This window comes from Octopus sinensis, linkage group LG14 (genome assembly GCF_006345805.1).
Source record: "Octopus sinensis linkage group LG14, ASM634580v1, whole genome shotgun sequence".
NCBI lineage: Eukaryota > Metazoa > Mollusca > Cephalopoda > Octopoda > Octopodidae > Octopus > Octopus sinensis.
In genome coordinates, this window is record NC_043010.1 from 48,573,097 (window position 1) to 48,586,837 (window position 13,741).

At 37.7% G+C, this 13,741-nt stretch overlaps 1 protein-coding gene across 1 annotated transcript in view; it reads left to right on the top strand.

Moving 5' to 3' along the window:
* The window catches only part of LOC115219341 (dynein heavy chain 6, axonemal-like), a 349,247-nt gene extending 335,879 nt beyond the window's left edge, over nt 1-13,368 (top strand). The window contains exons 79-81 of the mRNA XM_036509002.1: nt 1,460-1,623; nt 9,114-9,336; nt 13,246-13,368. Of these exons, the coding sequence (XP_036364895.1) occupies nt 1,460-1,623; nt 9,114-9,336; nt 13,246-13,349 (491 nt within the window). The 3' untranslated portion in view covers nt 13,350-13,368. The remainder of the gene's footprint in view (nt 1-1,459; nt 1,624-9,113; nt 9,337-13,245) is intronic.
* The last annotated feature ends 373 nt before the right edge of the window (nt 13,369-13,741 follow it).

Sequence of the window (13,741 nt, forward strand, 5' to 3'; positions counted from 1 at the left end):
GTATTGATTCTCCCCTTCTCTCTAATTCTTTTTTGTTGGAAGAAATTGTGACCAGACTTAAAGGGGCTTGTTTTGCTCTCCATTTAAAATTCCTGAATATATTATATATCATGGCAGTTTTTCTATAATCTCATCAAAAGTTTACAGCTCAAGGAAATATGCAAAGATACTCCTTTTGAAGTTGACATTGTCTGTATTTCTACATTTAATAATTGTTGGTTTTTGAATAAAAAACAAAAAAGAAATTTTTTTATTAATACAACATTCTTAACATATGTGTTATTGAAAATCTGGAAGCTGTGATTTTCATCTGGGAAAACATATACACACACACATTGCACATACATACACAATATATAGATATTACAAAATTTCGGTTTCTTTTGGATACCCCCTCATACATGCATATTTAAAAAGCCAGAAGCTGTGGTGTTTGTTCAGGAAAAAATCCCTTTAATGATGTACTGTGTTGAAAAACACAATATACTTCAGAGCTAGACAAAATGATATCACCTTAGAAGTGACCTGAAGAGTGATAAATATGCATTTCACAATTGTTGCAGCCTGTCAATGTAATGTCAAAGCTGTAAACATGTACATTAGAAACATCAAGGACAAATGGACAAATGGTAGTGGTAAAAGATTACTAACTTAATGATGATAGCAATGAACTCTGCCCCTGACATTCATCCACCCACAGGCAAGACAAAACTAGCTTCCAGTCTGTACGTCAATCAACTAATATACAACTTTTAAAAAAATACATTTAGCAACAAAATGTGCTACCTTTCAGAATTGGCCACTCCAATGTGATCATAGAAAAACTGCTCTTTTGTACATGAACTGTCTAATATTACTGGATAAACATATAATACATACATACACACTCACACACACATATGATCTGTCTTGATTTAATTGAAGTTTATGCATCACAATTATGCAATTACATATTTGGTGGTGTTTATCATAATGCAACAAATATTGAATACAATTGATCTATGAACTTGTATGTAAAATTACGTTTTCCTGTTTTAATGATGTGTGTGTAGTTTTAAAATCCAATAGAGGTAAAATCAGCCAAAAAAGTACTCCAATAGTTTCATGCTTTTATGATATTTTTAACTAGGCATATTTGTATCTTCAAGTAATCTAGTTAAAGTATCATAAAACATTACACTATTAGAAACTCTTTCAGTTATGTATTAAATTCACACACACACACACACACACACACACACACACACACACACACACACACACACACACACACACACACACACACACACACATTCACACACACATGCACACACATGCACGCACTCATCTACACATTCTAATTGGAAGCACAGTAACATTTTCTAAAAGCCTATACCGTTTAGTAATGTTCTGATTGGCTATAAATTTTAATTAACATTTATAATCAAGGCAATCAACAGAATGTTTTTTTCTACTTTAGGTTTTCTAACTGGAGTTTTACAGAACTACGCACGTAAATACAATCTAGCTATCGACCGACTTAATTTTAACTTTACTATATTACCACAATATCGTCATCAAAAAGATTACATCCAAGCTCTCACAACGATGACATTTGGAGAAGAACTAGACATTGATAAGGAAGTAAGTCACAGGTGTTGTCTATTTTTTGTTATGTTAATAATTAAAGATCACCCTCTTCCTCCTCATCATCACCATTTAATGTTCACTTTCCAACCTTGCATGGGTCAGACAGATTTTGTTGAGACAGATTTTCTACAAGTAGATGACATCCTGTTTGTCAACCCTTAACAGTTTCTAAGCAAGGAAATATTTAGACAAGCTTTCCCATGGAAGACTGAAAACAATGTTATTTGTATCATGGTGGTAACCATCGCACATACATATTTACATAATTACACACATGGTGGGCTTCCTTCAGATTCTGTCTATCAGAACTACTCACAAGGCTTTGGTTGGTTCAAGGCTATAACAGCGGAAGCTAGCAGAATCCATTTAAGTGTCAAAGAAAATGATTTGCAGTATTATATATATATATAAAGATGAGAATGTGTGTGTGTGTTTGTGTGTGTGTGTGTTTGTGCGTGTGTGTGTGTGTGTGTGTGTGTGTGTGTGTGTGTGTGTGTATGTGTGTGTGTGTATCTGTCTGTCTGTGTGAATCCCTAAAACTCAAGAACTACCCAACCGATTTCATTAAAATTTTACACATGCCTTACTTAGGGTCAACTTCTTGCTTAATGCGAGCCTAGAGTAATCTCTTATCTCTTAAACTATTTCAGTATTACCTGTCAAAAGTGAAACATCATCTCTCTATTGCAATGTCAGATACTTTCACTTTAATAGTTGCACTATTAATACTGAAAATGCATTCATGGAGAAGAACGATATTTTCCCCATTGAACAAAAAGGGTGCCGCCGAGGCTCATACAGATGCAAAGATCAACTGCTAATTAATCGTATGATCCTTGAGAACTGTCACAACAAGCGCAGAAATCTCAGCTCCGCATGGATTGACTATAAAAAGGCCATCGACAGTATACCGCATCCATGGATCTTGAGATCGCTGGACATCTTCAAAATTTCCCCTGTGATTTCAAGCTCCCTGAAGCACAATATGTCGTTGTGGAATACGAATCTCCAATTATACCACTCTAATGGAGTACTTGCCTCAGAAAATTTTTCAAGGTGACTCTGATCTTAACTGAATGGAAGTGTTATCATGTACATTGTTTTGTCTTGGTATAAAAGATGGGCTACAGCAAATATTCTGCTCACTACCACAGATTTGCTTGTCAGTTGTTTGCCCATAACCAGTTGAGCATATCCCTTAGTGGCTGACGATATGTGCATCTCTGATCATGAGCAGAAGTAGTGGGGGAGCATCATAGTTATGTGTTGAAAGGAATTCTTAGAGGTTTGGATAATTCTCCTTTGGAAACATGGGTGGTTCGGTCAACATCCTTAAACAACCCTTATTCAGGGACCTTTTGAATGGGATGGGCTACTCGACCAGAAGAAAATTCTAACTGGGCCCAACCTGCAAGGTCATGTACTGTTTATTTTGACATGAGATCACCATGTTGCGCACATATGGTTGTGATGCATGTGCCTGGTGTACCCTTATCAGATGGGTAGTCATGATGGGTATACTGGGCTTTGTATATTTTACCCCAGTGTCGCTTTGATGGCATGCACTGCTCTCTCTCTCTCAATAATAATAATAATAATAATAATAATAATAATAATGATGATGATGATGATGATGATGATGATGATGATAATATAATAATTATTTTATTCATTTTTAATATCTAATTGCTACACCATCAGAAAGCAGCTGAATAAGTAAGACTTCTTAACAGTTAGACAGCTACCTCTTGCTCTCTTCTTTTTCTTTAGTACATCCTCTAATCTTATTATTTATTTCAACATTTTCTCTGAATGGCTTATTCATTATTGTTTTATCATGAGACATCTTTAGCTTTCAAAATAGTCAAACCCCTGTTTAGCTTATTTTACCTACTGTGTTTACCAGCAACCGACCTAGTCACCAACGATATCAACGATTCATCTACTAATTATGGAATAGTTTCTAGGTTTTCCAAAATATTCTCCTGTATAGAGAAATCTACTTGAGATTGAAATTCTCGAAGGAGAGACATACAAATTCAATTCCAGTTCTTTATTAACTCTGTAAATCTGCATGTTATTTCGTAAACAGATAAGATCTCATAGGAATGATGTTATATCTATTTTCACTTGCTGGTTACTGGTGTTGGATTTCTCATAGAATATAGGACAGTCTTGAAGCCCTATGAAAGAAAGTAATAAGTTCTGTTAATCAAGATAAGTAACTTGCTAGGAACTTTTGTCTCTTCCCGGTGGAACCAAACAAAAGAACTTCTAGGAGTTTGTCTAGATAGAAATGGAACATTATCTGACTTTCAAACTATTAATTCTTCCAACTTGTTATGTATTACATTCATTTCCAATAACTTTCATATTGAACTGTAATGATCTGAGGGATGGTGATAGAAAAAGTTCAAAATTATTCTTAAAATGTTTGAAATTCTGAAAAATGATCTTTATGAGTATACTGATTCTGAATTTTGGCACAAGGCCTACAATTCTGGGGGAAGGGGTACGTCAATTACGTTGATCCCCCATTGTTCAACTGGTACTTAATTTATTGACCCCAAAAGGATGAAAACAAAGTCAACCTGAGTGGAATTTATACTCAAAACATATAGACAGCTGAAATGCCACTAAACGTTTTTGCCTTGCACTCTTTTGCTTCTTTCAATCATTTGATTGTGGCCATGCTAAGACATCACCTTTAAGGGTTTTTTAGTCGAAGAAATCAACTCCAGGACTTGTTCTTTGTAATCCTGGTATTTATTCTATCAGTCCCTTTTGCTGAACCACTAAGTTACGGGGTCGTAAACACCAACATCAGTTACCAAGTGATGGTGGGGGTACAAACACAGACACAAAGACACACACATACATGTATATATATATATATATATATATATATATATACACACACACACAACAGGTTTCTTTCAGTTTCCATCTGACAAATCCACTCACAAGCCTTTGGTTGACCCAAGGCTATTGTAGAAGACACTCACCCAAGGTACTACACAGTGGGACTGAACCTGGAACCCTGTGGTTGGGAAGCAAGCTTCTTACATAGCTATGCCTGTGCCAACTAATTATTCTTCCAGCTAACTGCTTTGACCTTGATGATTATATTACAAGCTATGTGTTACACTCTTTATGTTTTCTCAAGAAAATTCCAAGACTTTAACCCTTTTGACACCAACCAGCTTGAAATCAACCCTGAGTCTATGATACAAACTCTGTTTAACCTGTTAGCATCCAAATTACTTTGTCAAACGTACTACTGACACTCTGACGGTTACGACGATGTGGGTTCCAGCTGATCCAATCAATGGGACAGCCTGTTCATGAAATTAATATGCATGTGGCTGAGCACTCCACAGACATGTACACTTCATATAGTTCTCAGGGAGATTCAGCATGACACATAGTATGACAAGGCTGGCCCTTTGAAATACAGGTACTACTCATTCTTGCTGGCTGAGTGGAATGGAGCAACATGAAATAAAGTGTCTTGCTCAAGGAAACAATGCATCACCAGGAACTGAACTCATGACCTTATGATCATGAGCCAAACACCCTAACCACTAAACCACACGCTTTCTCTGTCAAATGTAATGCTTATCTATTCACATTGTTTTGAAGTGGAGGTGCAATGGCCCAGTGGTTAGGGCAGCGGACTCGTGGTTGAAGGATCGCGGTTTCGATTCCCAGACCGGGCGTTGTGAGTGTTTATTGAGTGAAAACACCTAAAGCTCCACGAGGCTCCGACAGGGGGTGGTGGCGATCCCTGCTGTACTCTTTCACCACAACTTTCTTTCACTCTTTCTTCTGTTGGCCTGCTCGCTTAGCCAGCAGGGTGGCGTCATTTGAAGACTAAAACAATGGGAAGCATATTGTGACCAGCGATGTGTCACAACATCTGATAGCCTGTTCGGTCACAGTGATCACGAGGATTTTGTAGCTTTGCTAGTTTGGCAATGTGATTGTTTCATTTTACTATGATATTGTAGTGAAGGTAAGAGAGGCCAAATCTGACCAGTTTGGACATAAAACAGTTAAAATATTTGAGCCAAATATGGTTGGTTTAAATGCTAAAGGGTTAAAAGTGATCTTAATTAAAACCTGTCTAGATTTTATAATAATGATATTTTAAAAAATTCTTTATTATTTTCAAACTTAACTGAAACAAAAACTGTATTTCAACAGAAGTGGCTGTGTGGTAAGAAGCTTGCTTCCCAACCACATGGTTCTGGGTTCAGTCCCACTGCATGGCACCTTGGGCAAGTGTCTTCTACTATAGCCTCAAGCCAACCAAAGCCTTGTGAGTGGATTTGGTAGACGGAAACTGAAAGAAACCCATCGTATATATATGTGTGTGTGTCTGTGTGGTAAGAAGCTTGCTTCCCAACCACATGGTTCCAGGTTCAGTCCTATTGTGTGGCACCTTGGGTTAATGTCTTCTACTATAGCCTTAAGCTGACCAAAGCCTTGTGAGTGGATTTGGTAGACGGAAACTGAAAGAAACCCATCGTATATATATGTTTGTGTGTGTGTGTGTGTGTGTGTCTGCGTTTGTCCTCCTACCATCGCCTGACAACCGATGCTGGTGTATTTACATCCCTGTAACTTAGCAGTTCGGCAAAAGAAGCTGATAGAATAAAGACTAGGTTTACAAATATTAAGTCTTTGGGTCGATTTGTTCGACTAAAGGTGGTGCTCCAGTATGGCTGCAGTCAAATGGCTGAAACAAAAGAATAAAATGGGTTAAAAGAGTAAACTTTCATATATGTGTGTGTGTGCATGCGCACGCACGTGTTAGTGTGTGTGTGTGTGTGTGTGATGGATGTATAGGTGTATGTGTGAGTGTGTGTATGTATGCATGTGTGTGTATGCACATGTGCTAAATTTGCTATGGGTAACAGAACAGAAAAGTAAATAAATAGATAAATAAATAAGACCGTCTTGGCATTAAAATATTTGGCCGTTGTGGCTATATTTAGGAATACATAGGAGTGGAAAGAAATGGAAATTTGAGCTTAGAAACATTTGACTTCACAGAAGAGATGACACATGATTAACTTTGCCAAATTTAAAGCATGGCTAACTCTCACTTAAACTTTCAGTAATTAACATTCAGAAGAGCTCCATCCAAATATGGATGATAGCAATGGTAGCTACGTATGAATTAGGCGGTAGTGGTGATGGTAGCTATATCTAATATTAAATGGTAGTGGTGGTGGTGGTGGTAGTTACATTTAATTTTAGGTAGTGGTAGTGGTGGTAGCTACATATAGTTTTAGATGGTGGTCATAGCAGCAACATCTAAATTAGATGGTAGAAGTGGTAGTAGCTACATCTTTAGATAGTTGTGGTGGAGGATACATCTTTGGGTGGTTGTGATGACTACTACATCTAGTTTTCGATGGTAGTGGTGGTAGCTACATAAAATTTTAGATAGTAGAAGTGGTAGCTACATCTTTAGATGGTTGAGGTGGCATCTACATCTTAGATAGTAGTAGTAGTAGTAGTAGTAGTAATAGTTGTAGTTGCAGTAGTAGTAATAGTTGTAGTAGTAGTAGTTGTTGTAGTAGTAGTAGTTGTAGTAGTAGTAGTAGTAGTAGTAGTAGTTATAGTGGTAGTAATTGTAGTAGTAGTTGTAGTAGTAGTTGTAGTTGTAGTAGTAGTAGTAGTAGTAGTAGTAGTAGTAGTAGTTTTATCTAATTTTGAAAGTTGGTTGGTATTTTTGCATAACCCAATATCAGTTGTGATCATAGAAGGGAATGGTTTTGTGTGTTTCAGCCATGACCCTCTTTTTTTAGGGTCAGACAAAATATATTTATGACTCCTTCAATCATGAACGTTACCCTCCGAGTCACAAGTCCAAACATACATATCAGCCTCCCCTCTACATGCCGCCAGTGTTATCCAAGGGAAAGGCAAAGGCCAATACAGATTGGCACCAGTGACATCGCAACTCGTTTCTACAGCCGAGTGAACTGGAGCAAAGTGAAATAAAGTGTCTCGCTCAAGGACACAGACTGGTCCAGGAGTCAAACTCACTGCCTCATGTTTGTGAGTCTGATGCTGTAACCACTCCTTCCTTTGAAGATAGTAGTGTGTGCTTCCAGGTAGATTTGATTCTCTATTACAAAGAATTTTGATAATCTCATAGTGGCTTCCTTCATCATTTAACTGTGCATCCATTCTGATTGAGCAGACCTACAGTCAAAGGCACCCCAGCCTTTACCATGTGGAGGCGTATGGCTTAGTGGTTAGGGTTTTGAACTCATGGTTGTAAGATTTATCATTCCTCATCGTTTAATGTCTGCTTTCCGTGCTAGCATGGGTTGGATGATTTGACTGAGGTCTGGCGAACCAGATGGCTGCACCAGACTCCAATCTGAGCTGGCAGAGTTTCTACTGCTGAATGCCCTTTCTAATGCCAACCACTCCAAGAGTGCAGTGCATGCTTTTACATGCCGCTGGCACGAGGGCCAGTCAGGCGGTAGAGGGCCAGTCAGGTGGTGTGGTTTAGATTCTTGGACTGGGTGATATGTTGTGTTCATGAGCAAAACACTTTATTTCATGTTGCTCCAGTCCACTCAGCTGTCAAAAATGAGTAATTCCGCGAAGGACTGGCATCCCATCCAGGTGGGGAATATATACGCCATGAAATCAGGAAACCAGCCTTTATGATTCGGTATGACTCAAAAAGGTAACTTTACATTTACTTAGTATTTACGATCATTATTTTTATTCAGCCACAATCTGAATATCCGTGTGTCTATTTCCAAAATGCTGTAAACATGGATTTGAGGAAGGTTTGGCTGCAATTTCTAGCAGGTTGAACAAGGCTTCTTTGCTTTTAGTTACATATTACTTTTGATGGTAGCTTTCAAAACAAAAGAAAGGAATTTCTGTATTGCTTGTGTCGTGTTATTTTAAAGAAATTACCCAGGTATGGCTGTGTGGGAAGAAGTTTGCTTCCCAACCACATGGTTCTAGGTTCAGTCCCACTGCATGGCACCTTGGGCTAGTGTCTTCTGCTATAGCTTTGGTCTGACCAAAGCCTTGTGAGCAGATTTGGTAGATAGAAGCTGAAAGAAGTCTGCCGTGTGTGTGTGTGTGTGTGCGTATATGTGTGTGTGTGTGTGTAAGTGTGTGCATGCATGTGCACATAAGTGTGCGTCTGTGTCTTTGGGTCAGTGTTTGTCCCCTACTACTGCTTGACAACTGGTGTTAGTGTGTTTACATCCCCATAACTTAGCAGTTCAGCAAAAGACACTGATACAATAAATGCCAAGCTTAAAAAGAATACGTACTCAGATTGATGCATTTGACTAAAATTTCTCAAGGCAGTGTCCCAGCATGGCTGTTGTCTAATGACTAATGACTGAAACAAGTTAAAGGCAAAAGATATATGACAAAAGATAACCAGTTTGTGCAAGTTGTGTCTCATTGCTCTCTTTTGCTGTTTCATACAGATTGGGAAAATAAAAGATGGTGTTTTGGTGCATGGACTCTTCATGGATGGATTTGGTTGGGACATTAATAGCATGATGTTAGCAGATTCCAAGCCAGGTGAAATGACTGCTTCATTACCAATGATGCACCTGGAGCCTTCGCCTAATGTTGAAATTTTAGAGTCAGACTATACCAGTCCATTGTATAAAACTGCTCAACGTGCAGGAGTGCTATCCACAACAGGTGAGTCTAAAATATTTGTTGATAATTCTTCTTAATGCATATCATCATCATCATCATTTAATGGTTTTGATTGAGGGCTAGCAACCAGATGGCTGCACCAGGCTCCAGTCTTGATCTGGCGGAGTTCTACAGCTGGATGCCCTTCCTAACGCCAACCACTCTGAGAGTGTAGTGGGTGCTTTTTACATGCCACCTGCAGAGGAGCCAGTCAGGCGGTACTGGTAATGACCTTGCTCAAATCTTTTTACACGTGCCGTCGACACAGGTGCCAGTGAAGCAACGTTGGTAATGATCACACTCGAATGGTGCCCTTTTACGTGCCACGGGTACGGAAGCCAGTTGGCTGTTCTGGCAACGATCACAACGACCACACTCGGATGGTGTTCTTGGCACCCTACTAGCACAGGCATAAGTGCCAGTAAAGGCGACGCTGGTAACAATCATACTTGAATAGCCGCTCTGTCAATGTATGACCATGATATAATGTTACAACCTTTCTTTTATCTCTGAAATCATCACCTTTATCTTATTCTTGATTGCCCACAGGGTGCTAAACATAGAGGGGACAAACAAGGACAGACAAAGGAATTGAGTCGATTACATCGACCCCAGTGCGCAACTGGTACTTATTTTATCGACCCTGAAAGTCGACTTCAGCGGAATTTGAACTAAGAACGTAACGACCCGAAAGGATGAAAGGCAAAGTCGACCTTGGCAGAATTTGAACTCAGAACGTAACGACCGAGGAAATACCTATTTCTTTACTAACCACAAGGGGCTAAACATAGAGTGGACAAACAAGGACACACAAAGGAATTGAGTCGCTTACATCGACCCCAGTGCACAACTGGTACTTATTTTATCGACCCTGAAAGTCGACTTCAGCGGAATTTGAACTAAGAACGTAACGGCCAAGGAATATCGCTAAGCATCTTGCCCAGCGTGCTAACATTTCTGCCAGCTCACCGCCTTCATCACCATTATCATTATCATTATCATCATCATCATCATTGTTTAATGTCCCCTTTCCATGCTAGCATGGATTGGATGATTTGACATAGAGCTGGCTGGCATGATTTTTATGGATGATGCCCTTCCTAATGCCAACCACTTTATAATGTGCTGGGTGCTTTTTACATGCCACAAGCACAGGTGCATCTATGCAGCTCTGATATTGGTGCATTAATGAGGCAACGGCATGGGTGCATTAATGCAGTATTGTCATGGGTGCTTTTTAAGTGGCACCAGCACCTGAAAGGGCATGCCTGTATGTGTGGCTATGATTTTTTGTAATTATTTTCATTTGTGGTTACCATGTGTTTTATTAGTCTTTTATTAGTCTTTTATTAGTTTCTCCTTTTATTATATTTTACAGAGAGAGAGAGAGAGAAAGAAAGAGAAAGAGAAAGAGAGAGAAAGAAAGAGAACGAGAGAGAGAGAGAGAGAGAGAGAGAGAGAGAGAGAGAGAGAGAGAGAGGAGAGAGAGAGAGAGAGAGAGAATTTCAATCTCTAACGCAGTGCTTCTTGACATTTTTCATCTACGGGCCTCTTTTACTTGTATTTTACTTGGTTGCTCACTCAGCTGTAGAAATGAGTTGTGACATCACTGGTGCCAAGCTGTATCGGTGTTTGCCTTTCTCTTGGATAACACTGGTGGCATGGAGAGGGGAGGCCGGTATGCATGGGTGACTGCAGGTCTTCTATAAACAACCTTGCCCAGACTTGTGCCTGGGAGGGTAACTTTTTAGGTGCAATCCCATGGTCATTCATGACCGAAGGGGGTCTCTCACTTGGATGGACCCTCCTAGCCATTCGATGTTTAAAAAAGTTCCTATTATATTTTCATAATTAAATATTACGAGGTGGTATCATAAAGTTCCTGGACTAGTTCTGTAGTGTGCCAGCAGATGGCAGCACATGGGTGCGTGCACAGTGATAGCTAGCAGTGCCGAATAACATCACTGTCTTTACTTCACAAGCAATGTGGCAATGGGTCATATGCAATGTTTTCAATGACATGGGTGCTTCAAAAGTGGAAGATGATGAGTGATCTGGAAGGCCTGTCATGAGCATCACTCCCTGGAAATGTGGTATTTTGCATTGAAAATTCATCTCCCTCAGCCAGACTGTCAATCAAGTGTTCTACTATGATGTTTTGAAGCATTTGGGGGAGGGCATTTGGCAAAAGTGACCAGGAGTGGCTGTGTTGTAAGTAGCTTGTTTACCAACCACATGGTTCCGGGTTCAGTCCCACTGCATGGCACCTTGAGCAAGTGTCTTCTACTATAGCCTCAGGCTGACCAAAGCCTTGTGAGTGGATTTGGTAGACGGAAACTGAAAGAAGCCTGTCGTATATATGTATATGTATATATGTATGTGTGTGTACATGTTTGTGTGTTTGTGTTTGTACCCTTAACATCGCTTGACAACCGATGCTGGTTTGTTTATGTCTCCATAACTTAGCAGTCCGGCAAAAGAGACCTATAGAATAAGTACTAGGCTCACAAAGATTAAGTCCTGGGGTCGATTTGTTTGACTAAAGGTGGTGCTCCAGCATGGCCACAGTCAAATGATTGAAACAAGTAAAAGAGACCTGTTGACCATGAAGAATTGGACTCTTAATGATGACAATGCACCCTGTCACTGAGCTGTCCCCACTTGTGAGTTTCTCACCCAAAACAGTACTTCCACATCCACCATATTTGCTAGATTTAGCACCTGCAAACTTTCATCTCTTCCCCCAAGATGAAAATGCAGCTCAAACATAGCACATAAAAAGCACCCAGCACATTCTGTAAAGTTGTTGGCATCAGAAAGGGCATCCAGCCGTAGAAACCATGCCAAAACAGACAGGGAGCCCTGGCAGCTCTTCAGTTGGCCAGCTCCTGACAAAATGGATGTTAAATGATGATGGTGATATATATATATAGATTCATTACAAATATAGGGTAAAGAATTATTAATTTAATAATTAATAAATTTTACCAAGTAGTTTCGGTATGGAAAAAAACCATTATTAGTAGAAACTTTTACAAAAAGTTCTTTTTATATATAATTAAATATAATTTATTAGAATAATAAAGAAGAAAAAATAACGAAATCTTTTGCTTAGGTGAGTTACAAATATTGTTATCAGTGGTGTCATATCTATTGTGAAAAGGAATTAGCTGTATTTCTAAATTTTCAGTGTGGTGAAGCAACTTGTTGCTAAACCCTTACTTATATTTAATTATATATATATATATTATATATATATAATATATGTATATATATATGTATATATATATGTATATATATATATATATATATATAATATATATATATTATATATATATATATTTCATTCAGTTAGTTTACATATATGTATGAGTTTAAACTTTTTCCATACACCCATTTACATTAAAATTTTCTTTCATTTAGCATTCTGCATTTCTACAATTTTTCCTTGCTTATCATTTCTCCACATGCGGTCAACACAACCCTACCATTTATTGATCTATATATATATATATATATATATATATATATTATATATATATGTAAACTAACTGAATGAAATATATATATATATATATATATATATATATATATATATATATATATTATATATACATATATATATATATATATATAATTATATATATATATACATATATATATATATATATACACACATATATATATATATATATATATTATATATAATATATATATATATATATAATTAAATATAATTAAGGGTTTAGCAACAAGTTGCTTCACCACACTGAAAATTTAGAAATAGCAACCAAAGACAGCTAATTCCTTTATATATATAAAGACAGCTAATTCCTATATATATATATGAATGTGTGTGTAAACTAACTGAATGAAATATTTTTTAACGTAAGATTTGTTTTGTTTCGTTAGGTCATTCAACCAATTTTGTGTTTGCTGTTCAATTGCCGTCAAATCAACCACAGGATTATTGGATTGCCAAAGGAGCTGCACTAATATGCCAACTTTCAGATTAATTCACTGTTGTATAAAAAACAAAAAAAAATATAACCAACAAAATCATACAAAAAATACATTGATCTTTTAAATAAGAACCTAATTGTTTTTCACACTTTGCTCTTTTTTTTTACTTCAATAAAATTCTTTCTATATCTATTGTGTATCTCAGCATTGTCTTGGATTCATTTCAGCTGGGAAGGTCTGATTGCTATCATTGTTTTGGCTTAAGTTATCCCAAATTAAGTAGATCTCTGTTCAAAAATATTTCAGTTCTAACCTTAATATTTTCCAGTGAGTCCTTGCTTTTTAGGCAGCAGGATATGATTGGAGGAAGCTTAGCTGCCTTTTCTAGCAGGCCAAACAAAATTCAGTTCTTTTATGTTTTATCTTGTATTTGTTTCAGTTGTTG